The 19,127-nt window shown below is 43.8% G+C and overlaps 1 protein-coding gene across 1 annotated transcript; it reads right to left on the bottom strand.

Moving 5' to 3' along the window:
• Positions 1-29: 29 nt before the first annotated feature.
• PAX9 (paired box 9) lies at positions 30-15,902 on the bottom strand. Its single transcript, XM_027065611.2, has 4 exons — positions 15,513-15,902; positions 14,125-14,751; positions 11,006-11,148; positions 30-1,991 (listed from the first exon to the last, which is right to left on the bottom strand). Exons 1-4 carry the CDS (start codon positions 15,514-15,516, stop codon positions 1,737-1,739), a joined length of 1,029 nt encoding a protein of 342 aa, XP_026921412.1. The 5' UTR covers positions 15,517-15,902; the 3' UTR covers positions 30-1,736.
• Between the last annotated feature and the right edge of the window lie 3,225 nt (positions 15,903-19,127).

Raw genomic sequence — 19,127 nt, 5'->3', positions numbered from 1 at the left:
AGCCATGAAACCGATGTGACGGAACTGGGTTGCCATGTGGACTGTGCACAGCACAGAGAGGAAGAAACCAAGATCACCTAACCGAATGCATCTTTAACATCCATTATCTAGTGATGTGCCCTTTTAGTTATTGCACAGAATGCCAAAAAAAACCCCATAATATATTAATTTTCCAATAGATGAATTGTACCAATGTTTTTAAAACGTAGTTTCAAGCCTATATCCCAAGCAGGAAGAACTTTCTAAACAGAAAAGAAAAAATGTAGAATTATACCCAAGAAAAGCAATTGTTTTAAAACACAACACCTCACTCACACACACACACACTCTCTCTCTCTCTCTCTCTCTCTCACACACACACACACACCCCACAGCTCTACTATTAACATTAAAGTGAAAACAGAATTGGTCTAGAAAGACTTACTGGCTAAACTAGGTCCTTTAACTGCAGAAATGAATAAAGGGAATTTTAAAAAATTAAATAGCATTTGTATTTCTAATACCACCACCAGTTTACCTACATGTGAAACATGCTTCTGTACAACAATGTAAACTTCACAGCAAGCCATTTTTACATTCACTAGAGCAGAATTTTCCACTTTCTTTAAATTACAACATAATTTTGGGCTGAGATTGCTGAACACACAGGTAAGCCAACAATAACAGTACAATTTAGTTTCACAGTGGTTTTCTTAACATAAAGTTCATTTTAAGTGTCTTTGCAAAGCATTTCACATTAAACTTAAGTTTCTAAGTGACTTCCTTTAAAGCCTTCTTATTCAGATATTTTCCACCCTCATGTCTTTATATGCTTGGCATGTGTGTTGTTTGATTAGGATACAAAATGGGAGACTGGATTGTTTAATCTGTTTTTGAGTCCTCTGCTGTAGAAAGAAAATGTCCTTCATAAGATGTTGAAGCCTTCACTGCACACACAAAATTTGGGGCAAGTCCAGGTCCAGGAGCCCACCACCAAACAGAGACAAAGACGTTGCCAGAAAGTCACCTTTACAAAAAGAGAGAAAAAAATAGATAGGGGTGGGAGGGAGGGGGGTATCCCATGGAATGAAAACACAAATGCACCATCCAGAGTCCGTATTTACAAACTAATAGAAAATATAAACATCACTGTATTTGGAACCGAGTAAAAACATCAGGAGGAGCTAAATTCAGATACGGCTTGTTATACATATTTTCCAACAAAATACGTTATCTCTTAAAAATAAACAAAGCATCACTCAAGTCAATTATTGATTAGTTTCCTAATGATGAATTTAAACTTACTTGGTCACTTATTTGATTAGAGGGTGCAGCGTAACTTTTTTCTGTATGTGTTTTCCTTTATTGATTTTGCAAAATCTCAACAATTGCACGTTTCAAAAGTTCAGGTTGATTTAGAATAAATATACACATGTGGTTATACCAAAGACTAGTTTTAAAAGTTCCTTAAGCCCTTTGAGGGGTGCAGGTTTCTTTGCTACGTTAAAACAGTGTGTGGGCAACACAAATGTCTCATTCAATCCTTAAGATTGCTTTTGTTTTCAAATCCTAAAGTCATGTCAGGTTTCTGCAAGAGAGAAGTTATGGCAAGAAATATTTAAGTGTCATCGGCACAAAGGATGTGAGTCCTTAAAGCCAGCTTTGGGGGCGGGAGGGGTGGGATCCGAGACCAGGGGAGAGGGGGAGGGTGTGCTGAGGGGAGACCCGGGTGAGGCTGCCCCGGACAGAATTTCCCATCAGAGTGCAGAAGCCGTGACAGAGTGACTACCTTCTCTGGCTGCCTGCATTCCCTTGAACGCCAGCGATGCGGGAATGTCACAGTTGTGGGGGGAAAGTGGGGTGCCGCTGGCATGTTGCCACCCATGTCCAGCCACATAACCGGAAGGAGCGGCGCTGTAGGTCATGTAAGGCGACACTTGGGCCGGGGTCGGATAAGGAGCCATGCTGGACGCTGACACAAAACTGCTTACAGCTGGTAGACCATTTGGTGCCTAAGAGTAGGAAGAGAAAAGAGGTGAAAATAATTACATTGTAGTAGTTGACATTTCACGGGTTTGCAGAAAGAGGCAGAATGTAAGTTCCTCGAGTAGAAGCAATATTCTGACTCTAATTTCTGATTTTTTTTAGATCTGATCTTTATATTCTAAATGCATTCACAGTCTTGCTGCTTAAACATAAGGCCCAAAAAACAGGATATCATTCTTTCCACAAAGGCTTTGAGGAGGCTACAACAAGAAAATTCATAGTACTTGCTTTGCTATTTGGAAGTATAGGAAGGAAATACAGGGTGAGGAAAGAATTAATGGTGATTAAATACTCTCAGAAGCTGTTCAGCTATCCGGATGCCTTTGTCAACCTTCCCCGTACTTGGGTTTTGTTTGGCTCTTTTGTTGAAGCATTTGTGAAGGGCCTGGTTGGCGTAGCTTTCATTTCCAGTAAAGAAGGGCACGGAGTGTAGGCTGTCACTCCAGACTCTCAAAATGAGCACCACCTTTGTTAAATAAAACATGGGCCGTATTTTAAAAGGTCATGTTGAAAATGCCTGTTGGACAAAGGACATGCAAAATCAGGCAGTTGTCTTATAAGAGTTCTTAAATGAAGATTGGGGATATTTTTTTCCAGAGCTATTTTATCAACAAGAAAACTGTCTATTGGAATATAAAAGAACTGCATATGTGTGGTTTTGAAATTGGAATATTGGTTTGCAAAGTTTTGGGGTCCTGTGATATGAGTTTTTAAAAGCCACATCGGTAAGTCTCTTGAAAGGAATTTAAATGTAAAATCCTAGTTTGCAAACAAAATGCAGCAGCCCAGGCAAGGAGCTCTGTCTAGAAACCAGTGTTCTCTTGGCATCCAATAAGTTACTGTTGGTATTGTTACTATTAACAACAATAAAAACACCCCAATTTCCTATCCTGATTCTGGCATGACCACTTGGTATCTCAAGTAACTTTTTCCCCCCTCAATTTCTACATTATTTAGAAATAAAGAGTAAACTTGTTTCCTGGCAGAGATGTGAATGAATTCATACATCAACATATTTCCTAATGACAGTAAATGTATAATATAATTACTAGTAGTAAAACCGATTCAATCCTTAGAGGTAAGAAAAGAGCAGACTTGTGTTAGATACTTTTTCTAATTCAATTACAACATAGAAATTGTTTCCTAATTCATTTGATTGTTATTTTCACTTCCACATCTATGACAATGCAATGGTGGGCTCTCAAAATGATTTTCTCCATTTAGAGTAATACATGGAATAGAATAAACACATGGGTATGATTTAACACTGCTCATGGGTTTCTGACAAGATAAGAATAAAAGTAGAGGGGTTAACCTTGTGTACTTGGTCTGTTAGAACACACAGATCCTGTTCTGTTTGTCAAAGTGCCTGTTCTTTGAAAAATGAGGAAGGGGAAAGGAAACTAAGGTTTCTTGAATATGCCCTATGTCCCAGGCACCAAGAAATATCCAACATCGTTTATGGAGTAATGAAGATTGGCGAATTGTAACTCATTATAAACTACTGGGTTTATAATAATGGCAAGATAATATATAATGATTACAACACAATATTACTTTCATTTAATTTGATTTCAATTGAAATTAAAATGTATTTCAAGGGTCCTATAGGATGGTGCTCTATTTTTAACAAAGAAATCATTGCACATCACTTTAAAATATAAACGAAATCCTTATCCTCTTTTTATACACAAGAATGTAGATTAAGGAATTTAGCCATTTACCCTGGGCCAATTGACAAATCAATGGTCATGTGTTTAAAGAAGTTATCACCCCTGCCTGACACAGGATCCTCTGTAGCAAATCTTTTCCTGCTTTGCCAGGACATTTAAAGAACAAACACAATTTAATCTCAAACTAGAGCATCTTTTGATATAACATCTTGTAAAAGATTCTTTCTTCTTCTAGAACCCTATTTTCATTGTTTGACCCTCATTCTGTTTCTTAGCTTCTGAAAAAAACAAAACAAAACAATTTCCCCCTTTCTGAGGATGGCTTATCAGAGAATGGTTCAAAGGAGACACACTCTAAGGCTCTCAGCAGATGAGTATGAAGATAGCTATCAAATTGTAGAAGAAATCTAGCATTGCATAGAGATTATAGTTCCAATCATGTTCGTGTAGGATTTTCCCAATAACCCATGACCAATTAGTTTTGAAAGGAATCATTCTGATCCAGTTATAGAAAGGTATTTGCATTTGTATTAGCCTCTTCCATTCTAGATTAATTTTTTATCCTGTTTACCATGTCAAGATCATAAAATAAGGTTAAAATTACTTTTAAAACAGTGAAAACCTTTGCTCAACATTTTACAAGTACATAAGGCTAAACTACTTAATGTTATACATGACAGAAACAGTGCTCTAGTTAGTCAAAAAATGTGTTGATAAATTTTATTTTTCATGACAGCCAAATTTTTCCTACCCATTCTTTTTTCTTTGCATTTTTTCTATCATCCAGAATTATAGTTATCTCTGAAACACTTGCTTCACCATCTTCCCTTTACATCCTTGCCCTTAGAGCCATTGCTCTGTGATGTGCCCCCTTTATTTGGGGGCTCTTCAGCTGTTGTCTTGCAATGTCTACCATCCCCTTAGGTAGACCCATTTCTTTTTTCCCAGAAACATCCCTCCTGAGAAATCAGGCTGGAGTGGACTCTCATCTCAGACAATGCTCCTGGGATTTAGGGGAGGAAGAACACTGGATTTAGGCCTTTGCTACCTTCAGGTGCCTTACTTATTCTGTGACTACATTTGTTTGTTGGGCATAAAGTAAACACTACTAATTTGTTCCATATTTGTCCAATTTCTCATACTTAATAACACAAATTTGGTGACTTAAGTATTTCAAAGTTTTCTAAAATCCACAACATATTTAGTATCATTTTAGTGATGCAGTCCCTCTGTACTGCAGAAAGGATGAATAAGAAGGGAAGCTCAGGGAGGTTTGATCTCCTCGTCTTGTTAGAAAAAAGGCAAGAGGAGGCTAAAGTGAGAAAGTAGGTGATGGGCACTGAGGAAGGCACTTGTTGGGATGAGCACTGGGTGCTGCATGGAAACCAAGTTGTCAAATTATATTTAAAAAAATTTTTTTAAGTATTTGCTTAAGAGAAAAGAAGAAAAAAAACAGAAATCTTTAAACAGTATAAAAATAGCTCTTTGCTTTTCCCTCAGGTTAAATTATGACCCAGATTTGGGGTGAAAAAGTTTTGTCTCAACTTTCCTTCTCACTTGTAAAGTTCAGATTTAGAAATTTAGAAAAAGCAGCATAAACAAGATGAGATGACAAACACACTTTAAAATGTGCCTGCCACCTTCACTATTCATTCTAGTGACTCAATAAACACATCAATTTTCTCATATTAATTCTGAAATATGATGTTGGCAAAAGATATAAATCTCTACTGGGTAAAGTAATTGTTATTTATGAAGCAATCACTGAATGAGTAAAATTTTCCACCACAAAGGAAAACAACTACAGGTAGCATTGATGTTTGTTTATTCTTTCCAGTAAAAGAGTACATGACTTAAACTTCCCAAATCTGTTTAATGTTTTCAGTGAAGGGCATGTAATTAATCTGAAAAGCTAGTTAGGCTGAGTAGAGACTACCAAATGTACACCATAAATATAGTGGGAGCAAACATGCTAAATTACTCTATTTAATTGGATTGTAAATATGATTTATAAATCAACCAACATATGGAATCCCCAGAGAAGAGTAAACAAATTTTCCAAATGAAACCCCAGCAATGGGCATGTAATGGAAATCCCATTTTTGAAAATGACTTTACCTAAAGATTCCATAAATAAGACCTCAATCCATCAACTGCTTTTTTATGTGGATCTTCCATAAAAGCCATGAGAATCCTTTCCTCTAAAGAACTATACAAGGATCTCCCTGAAGCAAATGATCTTCCACCTAATTTTGACAATGAGATTTACTAATACAAAGTAAAATAGACCAAACAGCATACCCTAGAAAAAGTTGAATGTTTGTTGAATGTTATTAGGAAAAAAAAAAAAAACAAAACAGATTCTATCTCACCAGTATTAAAGAAAATAGTCTAGGGAGAAAAAAAAAACATAAAATACAATGTCTAGTTAAGATTTGAATGAAAAAAATGAGTTTTCATTTTACTTGTTCTAAAATTTTAGAAACATAGATTTGCCATTTTTTAAAAACATGCTTTTAAATTAGTATATTGAGAAGCGATATTGGCAGAGAGCTAGACTATAAATAGTTTGAGAACAGGGCTTGCCTCAATCATCTCATATCCTCATAAAATGGGCCATATCATAGGTGTTTCATAACCATTTGTATACCTTAGTGCAGCCTTTTGATACTCTTGCTTTAAAAAAAAAAAGTCACTTTTGATCACAGAACAAGCATTATACATTAAGTAAGCAAAATGAATAAAGCTGTTGAAAAAAGTAAATAAAAGTTCTAATCTAGCCATTTCATTATTTGATTTATGGTTGTTCCATTTATCCACACACCACCACCCCCACCCCCCCGAAAATGGAAATGCATTAAGATCCAAACACTTTTGACCATGGTGGGAGGAGGGAGTGGGGGGAGGGGGGAGACTGGTATGACAACTGTCTGGCAATTAGAAGTGATAGACAGTAGTCTTCACATTCTGAGAATTGTCTACTCAACATTTTCTCCCTTGAAGAAAATGCAAACAGCAGCGCCCAATCCTCTACCCACAATCTTTCATCCACTCATCAGTTCTACCTGGTCCTCCCCTTATTATAAAATGAGTTTACTTTGGCTTTATAGTAAAGTAGATTTAGCCACAAATAGAGATGTGCTTCACCTAGAATTTCAGCCTCCATAACATAAGCAAGAAAAAGTTTCAGATCTGAAATAAACAAGATTTTCTTGCTCTTCTTGGTGTAATCTTTGTTTGACTGTTGTTCTACCATTCTTAATTCATTATGCAATGACCTAGTAAAACAAATCTGATAAAATGAAATGATGGTTGTAAATATGGTTTCAACATTCATCCAAAAAGATCTTAATTATGCTTAGTTATCACATTGCAGATCTAAATGTCTCTAGGTAATGGAAAGCTGCTATTTAAAATTTTTCCCTAAATTTTATATTTCCAAAATATTAAAATTAAGGTAGACATGAAAAAAATTTAAGTTACTTTTTTTTTTGTATTTTATATGACACATTTTACTGCTACATCATTAATCTTGTTTTAAGACACTAATAGTTAAAAGCTACCCAGGTTGAGGAATGTTTTCCATAATAGACAACATCATGAATTTCAAACACTTTCTACTGGCATTTGCCTACATTTTGATTCTCTGCAAAATTATCAATTACTTAACATAAAATTAACTTTATTTCATATGTTGAAAAATCCAGTGCAACTTCATTTATATTTTCATGAGAACAGTATGTCTACAAGGACAACCAGTGTTTAAAATAATGTACTAGAAAGTTATATTCAGGATTCTGAAATACTATATTTCTAATACAATATACAAATTAATGCTTCGTAAGAATTTCAGATTAATTTATGTCTCCAAATCCAACCATTTTCACAGCTTGTTTAACTCTTAACTTTTTAAGTTCAAGTATGTAAGGATTTTTCCTCATTCCTGACATCTCGATTTGTAGCTAATGTTACATTAATCTTGCTGTCTGAGTTAACCTACACTAACCAAAACTGAAGATACGCAAAGCTTATAAATCTAACATTCAGATTACTTCAGTTAGAGTACCAGATATACAACATATTTTTTTCTGAGAAAGTATGCCCAATTGTAGAAAATTTTTCAAGAACTATACAACTATTTATAAACTGTTTAAATAAAATGCATTAATTCACTAAGGACCATATAAAAGGGCAGATATATTCCAAAGCCCCCCCCCTTTTTTTTGCCATGCAACTGCATTCAGTAAAGGTTTTCTGTTTTAACAGAACAGAACCAGCCATTAGGAACCAGAGAACATTGTTGCCATTCAGAATTAGAAGAGATTAAAGATTTCTAGCCCAATATTAAATGCAGGTGAAAAAAGCCAAAACAAATAAATATTTTTTCTTCTATCCTCAAGGGTAGACAATAAGGACTTCTAAATGTAATATAAAGTATTGACTTCATCTTAATGAGTAAGACAAGTTTGAGTACTCTAAATTAGTGGTTTAAAAACAAAAGATAGGTGTGTATATAGCTGAAATGTGCATAAGGTTCTAATTACTAGCGATCAGGCACCCTTTCTTGTAGTTTAAGCTGAAAATAGAAACTCTAGATTACGGTAATCACTAGTACCTACAATCAGTTGTCAATTCAGTCCCTTTAGTAATTTTACAGGTGTCTTCTGGGAAAAGACTATGCTCTAAATCCTATGATTCTGAATTCTCAATTTCCTCCTTTATGTACTAAAATGAAACTTGAGTCATATAATATTGCACTATTTAATAAAAATTATAAGTGCCCTGAAAGTATTATGTGCATAATTTTTGAGAATTTTTTGCCAAAAACTTTCAAATTTTGTTCATTACACAAATAGAAAAATGTTACCTGAGTTTACATTTTGGTTTTTAAAATACACTTCTGCTGATAACATTTTGAAAAATAACTTAAAAATAAAGCTGCTCTTTGAATATTGGCGAGGGAAATGCATACACACACACACACACACACACACACACACAACACACCTTACCGTTGCTTTTTTGTTTATGAGCAAGTATTAGTGTAGAATTTTACCCTCCAGGAAATCAATGTCCAAGTTCAAAACTGTTCACAAAATGACACAGCCTAAATTTCTCTACCTACTTAGCACACCTTCATCATTAAGCACTATTTTGATCATTATAATAACCACTGATTTAATTGTACTTAGAAACTTCTGAAGTTTTGAAATTTTACATCAACTGAATTATATTACCACATGATAATACAGAAGATTAGCATCCTGCAATTAAGAAGTTTCCAAATTTAAGTTTGATATAAATGTCTTTTTCTTCTGGAAAAAAATTGAACATGTTCTCTTAGGTACTTCGAACAATGCTTATTTAGCCACTTATGTCTTTAATTTACTTGCTTTTATAAATATAATTCAGTAATAATCAGCGTATAAAATGTAATCAACTTTCATGTTCAGAATATGCAGATTTTTTGAATCAGTTCTATTTTTATTTTAAAGTGGTCTGTTTGAAGTATGTGTGTAAATTAACCATTTCTAAATGAGTATAAACACTAGATCTATATAATTCAAGGGAGGAAAAAAATGAATCAAAGATTTTTGAATTAAGACATTGCTTTATATGTAAACTGGGTTTATCAACTATATGTGAGAAAAACTATTTTTCAACTCTATACTTCACGATGTTATTCCAACAAATGATGACCTAATAAAAACTACTGAGCACCTATTAAACGCGAGCTACTATGCTGGATGCTTTAAATACACTCCTTCTATTGTTTGTAACAACACGCCTTGACACTTTTTGACTATGAACTCTCCAAAGTATATGCTCACACACCCCCACCCCTCAAAATCGCTTGTTTTTGGAAGACCATCTCTAAACCGCCATGTATAACCACTGGCAACTTTTAATGGAAGTTTACTGTGCGCCTTACGACTGCATTATCTCATTGAATCTTGAGGTTGGGACTATTATTTCCCCGTTTTACAGATGAAAAAATGGAGGCGCTAAAATCACTTGCTTAAGTGGCAGTGGTGCCAGAAGATCGGAGCTCCTAACCGCTGTACCTACTGCATCTTCTTTATGATAAGGAGCTTTTTAAAAAGAAAACGACAAACTTTCGTATAATTTCTCCATGACATTCTTTACAGTAGAAACAGATACGGGAAAGGGACTCTTTCTTTGCTATTTTCGAAGATCTTTGTCACGGGAGAACTAATACGTATATGAGTCTCTTTTAACAAAACAGAGAGAGAAAAGTGGAAATGGCGTTTGAGAAAATGAGAATTAGGATTTTTTTTTCTTCCCAAGTGAATAAAAGCAACAAGTTACATATCACATAAAACGCTGCTTTTTGACAGCTAAAACATTAGGAGTTTTAGGACTTCAAAATAATAAAACGAAAACTGGGTATTTGGGGGCTTCGGAACTGGAGTTTGGCGTTAAGAACCTTGCAAATCTACCCAGACCCGCTCAATGAAACCTTAAGCTGCTTTAAGGTCCGTGTTTGTTTGTTTGCTTGCTTGCTTGCTTTTCGGGGCTTTGAACTCCTGACTCCAACTTGGTGATGAGTTTAGACTCAAACCTCTAGGGCGTCAGTGGTGGTGGTTGCTTAATTTTTTCCGGGTGGGGGAGGGGGGCGGGAGAACACGAGTGTTTTAATTTTTCTTTTTGCAGAGTCGGGGGAGGGACAGAGGGAAAGAAAAATTAAACGGTCCACAGCCAGTCCGTATAATTTGAGGTTTTCTCACAAACCTCCCTTGGGAGATTACAACGTGACCCTTAATCTGGAAATGGTAACTTTATTAGGTTTATCTGGTTGCCCTCTCCAAACGATCACAGGGCAGGCTACGCCGGCGTGTTTGCAGGGAGCCGCCGTACGAGACACGCGCGAGCGTGGGGACCCCGCAGCCCACCAGCCCCGACCCCCGGCGTGCGCTTCGCGGGCGTTGCAGGGAGCCCGCGCCGGCGCCGCTCAGAGAACCCAGGCCGCTCTCCCGGCCCCTCGGAAGCGCCTTCCTTGGGTTACTATTCCCAGTGCGAGCAGCAGATTGGGTTTCGGGGGCCGCGCCTGCAGAGGCCAAACAGGCCTGGAGGCGCTTCCACCGCCCCAGGCCCTCGGGCCCGAGGCGGGGGGTCGTGGCTCAACTCCGCCCTGCAAGGTCCCGGCCTCCGTCCCGCCTCACCCAACAGTGACCGCCGGTCGGCCCGGGCTTGCCCTCGGTCGAGGCCCAGAAAGAACTGGGTCCTGCGTCGCCCAAACCCCCGCGGCCACCGCGGCCTACCCGGCGGGGCCCTCGCCTTCTCACCTGACCGTACTTGGCTTCCTGCTCCAGAGCTCCCTTCTCCAGCCCGTTCACCGCGTGGGGGGCGGCGGCGGCGAAGTTGTTACGGCCCAGGCTGCTCCACTCCTCCACCTTGGGGCTGTGGTAGGGGGAGCTGTCGCTCACTCCTGGGGAGGACGAGAAGGCGTCAAGCTGGGGCTCCAACCCGCGCACCCCGGCCTGAGACGCGGCCTGAAACCGCGACCCGCGAGCTCCAGGGCTCCGACCCCTGCCCTCGGCCTCCCGGGGGCGCTGGTCTCAGGCGCGGCCTCGCCGGCTTTCAGCCCAGGGTCCCGCGACACTGACTCGCTCAGAGTAGGCCTCTCCGAGCTCTTTCACCGAGGCCTGCGGGAAGGTTTCTTTTTCTCCCTTTTTCAAAAGCCTTTGATTTTCTCCTCCCCCCGCCCTGCTCGCTCCCCCGAGGAATCGAATGGAAAGAACCTGGGAGTTTTCCCAAATTAGGGAAAGAACACGTGAAGCTGTTCATCCCAATCGTAACCCAGGGTTGACTCGGGATTGACGAACACTGGGACTGGCGCAGACTGAAAAGGGAGAGAGGAGCGTCCTTGGCCTAACCGTCCTTGGCCTGTGCTCCTGCTCAGAGACATCTAGAAAAATGCTCACTGTGCTGTGGGGATCTAGTACTTAGGTGGATAGATGAGACAAAAGACCTGTAAAGTCCTTTGCAAGCAAATAACTACGTGATGGCCACAATGCACATGCAAAACATACATGCATAGTTTCTGTCTTGTGTGTGCCTAACTTATCTGTGACTACCCTTGATGCTCTATGTCTACACGTTAAATATGTGAGGTTATGTGCATATGACTCAGAAAATAAATATTACAATTACCCCTGTAAATGCCACCAGTGACAGTGGTAAGGTTATAGAGAGAGGGTGGGTTTTTTTTTTAATGAAATAAAAAGTTAAGGAAATGAAGATAGAATTAAATATTTTGAAAGGAGTAAAACCATCAGTTATCCTTTATGTTCTTAATAGAGAAAGAAAATTATACACTGTAAAATGATTACCACAATACCTAAAGGTGTGCCTATTAAACCACTGCCATCTTTGAATGGCCAACTGCAGTTTTAAAGAAGAGATATTTGAAGACTATGAGCAATGTGTTTTTGTCTTTGGGACCTATGGGTGGAGGACTGAAGTTTGATAAAGCCGCTACAACTTGATTTTAAATACTTCCATCTGACACAGTGCTTTGAAGGAGCAATCATTTTGTAGAAGTGATCACTTATAGAAATAATCATCTTATGTTCATGGATTTGTCAGAAAACATGTTTAAAGCTGGCATCCAGAATCAACATCTAGAACGAACAGTTGCTCCTCTCCATATACTCCATTACTTTTCCAACTGATATTTGGTCTGATTGTAGGATCCCTGGGGAAGAACAGTTGTCTTTTCAAATCTGTCAGTCTTTTTTTTTTTTTTTTAACTATTCCTCCTCCTTTCCAAAGGATTAGATTGTGTTCCAATTTGCACCAGGAAACCGTGTTTTGGCGCAGAACTGCCAGTCTCTCTTTGCCTTCCCAGACAAAAGGCAATCGGTGGGCACAAGCCTGAAGTTATCTTAAGAAATTGAGATCCCCCTGTGAGCCCCCATTTCTGCTGATCTCACACTTTCCCATGAACAGGAGCTTCCTTTAAATGTCACTGAGGTCAGTTTATCCTATAAATCAAGGGCAAACTCTCTCCAACTAAAGCTCCAACCAGCCCCAAATAAGACAAAACTGAGCTCCTTAGAAGGATCTTGTAAATTGACAGTCAGAAAACAAGAATATGAGAAATCAGGCTCTGCTTTAATTACTTAAAAAGATAATTGTGCCAATGTGGTGACAACAGAGAAAGACAGGAAATAATTAAAGGAACTATCCCCCCCCCATCCTATTTAATTTTTCTTCTGTGCTTTTTAAACTTTTGGCCAACAAATTTAAAAGGTAGGCTCTTATCTCTGTATTATTTTAATTCTGCATCTAGGACATTTTGACTTTTTACCCCTACCAAGAAAGAAGCTAATGCTGGTTTTTCTTGTTGTTGTTGTATTGTTTTGTTTAACTATGAAGTAAAAGAAAACAAACTCTGGTCTGCAGAAGCCTACTGAGCTGGGGGGTGGGGGTGCTCGGGGAATCCTTCTTACCAACCAGAAAAGACACTGGGGACACCACAAGGTCAAGGGTGAGAAAGGAAGAGAACAGCGGGGTGGCACCGCTGAAAACGTGCAAGTACTAGATATCCACTGGCATTTCCCGGGACCAGGAGACACTAAAGAGAAGCCGCAGGCATGGGGATAGGGGGAAAGAAGAGAGGACAAGATGGAATCACCACGCATTTTGTCTCCATCACAACGGTGGTTGGTGCTACTTCCTAAGATACAAATAGTGAAGTCTGTTAAGGTAAAGGCCAGGGTGGGGGGCACTTGGAAAAAAAGGGAGAGAGAGAAATAAAGCAGAAAATTAGTCCCAGAATGAGCAATGCAGTAACATGCAAGTTACTAGTAGTAACTTCGGGACCTCAGTTTCCGAGGAAAATGAAGTGAAGCATAAGAATGAAACCAATTAGGTGACATTTGAACTTCCTGCCTGAGCAAATTTGGCCTGATTGCCAGAATCCAAGAATACTGCAATTTCCACAGGGTGCCCAACTCCTCGCGGCCGCATCTGATCCCCAAACAAGCTGCCCGCAGCGGTGTCTGCAACCGGCAGCCCCACGCCCTCTCAGTCCTCCCGGGCTGAGCCCCCAGTCCAACCCGGGCCACGCTCTCCAAGTGAGCGAGCGGGTCTGAGGCAGCAGCGGCGAGAGAGGCGGGGGAGGGTGGAAAATGCGAACCATGTGTTGGGGATGGGGGGATGTTATGGGTCTGGTAGTTTGAGATGAGGCAGGAGACTGTGTGTGGCAAGGAAACGGAGGGCATGAATTTCAAGTTAATGAGATCAGGACACCCCCCCTGGGAGGACTCCATAGTTTCGAAAGGAAAAAGCCTCAGGTGGTGGGATAGACGCGGGCTCGGAGGCCGCAGATACCGAGACACCAGCGAGGGTGTAGAGGAAGACTCTGCAACGTCCACACATCCGGCCCGTGAGCCCTTACCTTGGTCGGTGATGGAGCGAATGCCCAGGATATCGGTGACGGAATGGGAGGAGGGCCAGGTACGGGGCATGGCCACCGAGCCGGGGATGGCTGGCACCCCGGGCGGCGTGGGCACCTTAGCTGCGGCCGCCGTGATGGGGCTGGGGTACGAGTAGATGTGGTTATAGGGCAGAGCCGGCTGCGGCGCCGGCTGGTGCTGCTTGTAGGAGTCGTAATGACCCTGTTGAGCCAAGTTGCCGATCTTGTTGCGCAGGATGCGGCTGATGGAGCTCACCGAGGGCACGTTGTACTTGTCGCACACGCCGTCCGCCAGCAGGCGGTCCCGGATTTCCCAAGCAAAGATGCCAGGGTCCCTTTGCTTGTAGGTCCGGATGTGTTTCACCACGGTGGGGGTGGTAACTCGGGGTTTGCTGCCCCCAATGGCTCCTGGCAAGATCGAGCCTGTCTCGTTGTAGCGCGCCAGAATCTTGCTGACGCAGCCGTGCGAGACCCGTAGCTGGCGGCTGATGTCACACGGTCTGATGCCCAGTTGGGCCAGTTCCACGATACGAAGCCGGATGGCGTTGGGCAGCGGCCTCCCGTTCACGAATACTCCTCCCAGCTGGTTCACCTCCCCAAAGGCTGGCTCTGCAAAACGAACACACGGCGCGCGGGGACACGCACCGGGAGTTTGGGACAGCCGTTTACCACTCGGCCTCCGCCCGCATAAGAAGGCAGGGCGGATGCACCCACCCCGGACTAGGGACCTGGGCTTTTCCCAAAGCCTATTGTCCCCGAGTCTCGCCCAGTGGCCCCAAACCACTAAGGTCGAGTGGGACCCCCTCCCCATTCCGGTGGTGCCTGCGGCCACTACAAGCAAACAAAGTGGTGGGACACAGGGCCGCTCCAAGTGTTCAAAAGTCTCCGAAGCGGGCAAGGAGATGGGTCTTGACGCCTGCAACAGGCTCCTTCTCGCCTTCTCGGAGCTAAAGTCTTTGGGCCGCTACCCCTTGAGCCCCAGCGCCCCGCCTGGAGACCCGCGCGATTAGACAAGGTCTAGAAGAAACTACAGTTTGTTTGGTTTTTTTCCCCTCACGTTCTGAGTGTGTGAGTCTACGTGAGACAAAACTTGGTCCTCCACTAAGACTGCGGAGCTTGCTGATGCCACCGCTCCCTTCTTTTAAAATCAGAAAATGGCATCAACAGCAACCCAGTAGCCAGCGTTCAGACTGAACTGCTGTGCGCCCTGACCCTTAGCGTGTTCCTAACAACTTGTAGAAACACGAGCAAAGTCAATAAGAGTGTGAGCGCTCAGTGGTGCGCGCCCTCGCTCTCCCTCCCTCCCTCCCTCACCCTGTGGTTCCCTCCCTCCCTTCCCGGCTCTGACAGCGTCCCCCGCCGCCACTCACCCATTGCTCCGAGCAGTACACCAACGGGGCCCCAGTTCCGCACTCCCAAAAAGTAACTTTTCGCACAGCCTCAGTGGCCCGGCTCGTCGCTGCCCCGGGCTGCCGGTGCCTCCACTTCTTCCCGGGAGGAGGCGGCGAGAGTGCAAAAGGAAGGAGTAAAAGGAAGTCTGTGCCCCGATGAAAGAGGCTAGAGTTCTGCATTTCAATCTAAGCAGCAACGTGGGCTGGCCTGAGCTGGGCCGGGCGGCTCCGTCAATCACTCACCAGGGACACGCCCTCAAAGAGGAGGGTCCGAGGGCTAGCTGCGTGGTGATTGGTGCGGCCAGCTGAGCGACAGTGCAGTCCGGGAAAGTCCTTCCGCTGTCTCTTTCAAGCTTGCTCTGCACCTGGGTGACTAAATACAATGAAAATGGGAGTTTGACACCTTCCCAGGAGCAGCGCAAACAGACAACACAATCGGGCTGATAAAAATGCTGAATAAGCAAATGAAAGCGTTTGGTCTGAATTTGAGAGACTCGAAGGGAGAAGGGGTTGAAGAGACTTCTAGGAGGGGAGGAGGGACAGATGCCTCAGAATTGAAGTTAAAACTCCAGGTGGGAGGTGGGGGGCCACCGTTACGAGGGGCAGTGGTTCTTAGAATTGCCCGTCATGCGGGCCCCCAGGGGCTGTCTCGAGAAGAACCTATTACCGGCAGGGGCTACCTCACTCCAGCCTATGCCAGGTGGCGAGAGCACAGGTGTGAGATGGTAGGCCCCTCGGAAAGACCAGGAGGTTTAGGAGAGACCGAGCCGGAGATGGGGGCCACTGCGACCGCCAGGTGGAGACCCTTCTTCTGTCTCCGTGACTAGCCTCCTAACGCAGCCTCTGATGGGTTCATCCAGAAGCGCGGGGCCAAACCGTAGCCACACAGGCTCCAGTCCCTGGCCGTGAGCGGTGCGCCGAGAACTTACGCACAAGGGGTCGACGATTGCCTGTGCGAGGGGCACTCTCCTTGGAGGCCAGCACACCACAGAGCTCAGCCGCGATACTGGTCTGCTGGTACCTGATGCCAAGGTCTGCTGGCATCCCCCCACCAGTGAAAGGTTTAATCAAAAAGACTCGGTCCCAAGAAAGTTGAACACTGAGACTGCACATACAAGTAATCCCCCGGTCTTCTGTTTAGTTACCAGAGGCCCTGCGGGGCAGCCTACTTCTGAATTTTCACTTTCGATCACTCTAAGTCTAATCTAAAGAGTACAGTACTCTTGTTGGCGGCCAAAGCTGATCACATTTTGAGTATGGGTTATCGGGAATGCTAGTCAAAATTAAAAGCAAGACGGGGAACATCTTTAATGAACTTGGGTGTTTGTACTGCTTCTGGTCGAGGATACTGCTACTGCTACTTGATAGTCAAAACGCTACTTCTCGTGCACACAGGACTCGTGTTGATCTTCCCACAATCCCGAGGGATGTGTGTGGCTCTGGTCTACAAACAGGGAAGCTGACTGGGCCCAGATTCCGGACCAGTAAGTGACCAGAAGCCAGAAAAGCGAATGATCATCTGTGCTTTTTGAAACGGAGAGCCATCTCCAGATCCTCAAGCTTCTGTTGTTGGGGCTGCAGTCTAACATCAAATTTACAGGTAAGGAAGACTTGGAAGATTAAAAAAAAAAAAAAAAGATGAATTCAAACACCCTTAATTCCTTATGCTTGATTCCTGTGAAAAGTCTCACAACTAGAAATACTTGAACATGTCTGCCTTTTTTGTTTGTTTCAATTGTTTAAAATTTCTCGCAATTTGACTTGATAGCGGTTTCACCTTCGTCTGACCCTCACTACCTGTTGCTTGGCACTGCCTGGTATCTTACCCCGCAGAGGTGCTTTGGGAATCCAAGATTTTTAATGCAGCAATTCCATCTCGGGGGTTGGGTGCAAATTAGTTGAGACTGAGATATCAGAGAGGAGCTTAGGACTGAGGTTTGTGAGAAAGATTGAACATCCTGGGCTTCTGGATCACGAAGCTCCCTGACCCCTCCCCCCCCCCCACACACACAAACACGCACAGTGACTAGCTCTACCTCTTGCTCAGACTCCACACCGCTCGTGTGCTCCCAGTGAGCGCCTCGCTGACTTTGCTGGTCTGCGGTGTCGGTAATGGGCTATTCCACCTTCCGGCTGGCAAGACCCAGTGCCGGGATGTGTCTATGAGCTCTTAGAGGGTAATAGTGGTTCTACAGCACCAACCCAGAGTGATTCTGAGATTCTCATTGTTTAGAGCTCTGGCTAGGTGTACCTAACACACAAATCCCTCTCGTTCATCTCTAAACTCCTTCAGCTACCTCACATATCCTGCGCTCCCAAATAGGTCTGTCACTCTCTCTCTCCATTTCCACCTGTTGGGACTTGGCCGTGGCAGGGCATGATCATTGTGGCGCAGCCTCTGCTGGGGCTCCTCGGAGCGCGGCAGGCCCTCATCACGCCGGCGAGTTCGGGTGTTCCGTGCTCTCAGCCCAGGACATTCTGAAGAGCTGGCGAGCATCTTCGGTGTTTAGGGACACTAAGAAGAATCTGCGGCAAACTGAGGCCCCAACTTCGGGGGCAAAAGGAATCAAAGCTTCAGGGGAGAGACAGAGGTGAAGGATCCTAGAGGAAGGGACTGATTTTAAATCCTCCTGGGGACGCACAATGAGTGCTGCGGTCAGGTAGCCGGCAAATCGAAGACCCCCAACGAAAGAGAGACGAGTGACCTGAAGAAGGGAAAGAGGGCTACAGGGCGGGCCGGCAGGAGAGAGAGAAACATTAAGGGCCAGTAAGCCTCGAAGGTGGTTCTAAAGATGAGGACTTTGAGAAAGAGCAAGGGGCAGATGGGGTCATTGCTCCCTGGTAACTGCCGGCTCTGGACCCAGAAGATTACACAGAGATCGGAAGAATATCTACTAAAAGAATTTCTACTGAGAGACCAAAACCAAAATACAACCAGTTAAGGGCTGCAGCTGATACAGGCCGGTGAAAAGCCAAAAGCCCTTCCAGGGTGCTGTCCAGGCCTCCTCCGAGGGGCTACCCGTCCTCTGGGTAAATATTTACTCTGTGGGAGACTGGAAGCTAGCCTGGGAGGGTGGGAAGGAGAGGACTACACGCAGCGGGGAGAATCCCTATGCCCAGCCCCGGCGGGGACAGACGTGCACGCCCGCCAGAAGGGAGGGAGCCAGGGCCCCGGACTCCAGGGGCAGCTCGCGCCCCCCTCCCCAGCACCCCACCCCCGCTCCCCCGGGCACGCGGCTGGGGGAACTTTAGCCCTTTAGCCCGCAGCGCGCCTCTTAGGCTGGACCTCTGCCCTGCCATTCGGGCCCAGGCCAGAAGCTGTAAAGTCTTCATAAATCTGTCAGCGGTCCCAGTGCCGCGGACGGTAACCTGTGGTGCCCCCCTCTCGGCACAGGCCGGGTCTGAGGAGAGACAACGAGAAGGAACAGGAATCTGGCTCTATCCGAAGCCGCCCTCGAGCAGCCTGGTAGATGGCGCCCGCGGGGGCGACTGCCGCGGCGGGACCCCGGCGCTACAGGCTGCTGAGGAAGGGGAACTCTTCCCTCGCTCTGCAACCCTGACCAACACCCTGGGCTGCTTCCCGGAGTCCGCGGG

The sequence above is a fragment of the Acinonyx jubatus genome, chromosome B3 (genome assembly GCF_027475565.1).
Source record: "Acinonyx jubatus isolate Ajub_Pintada_27869175 chromosome B3, VMU_Ajub_asm_v1.0, whole genome shotgun sequence".
NCBI classification, from domain to species: Eukaryota; Metazoa; Chordata; class Mammalia; order Carnivora; family Felidae; genus Acinonyx; species Acinonyx jubatus.
Note: the sequence above shows the minus strand (reverse complement) of the source record. Positions and strands in the feature narration are given on the sequence as shown.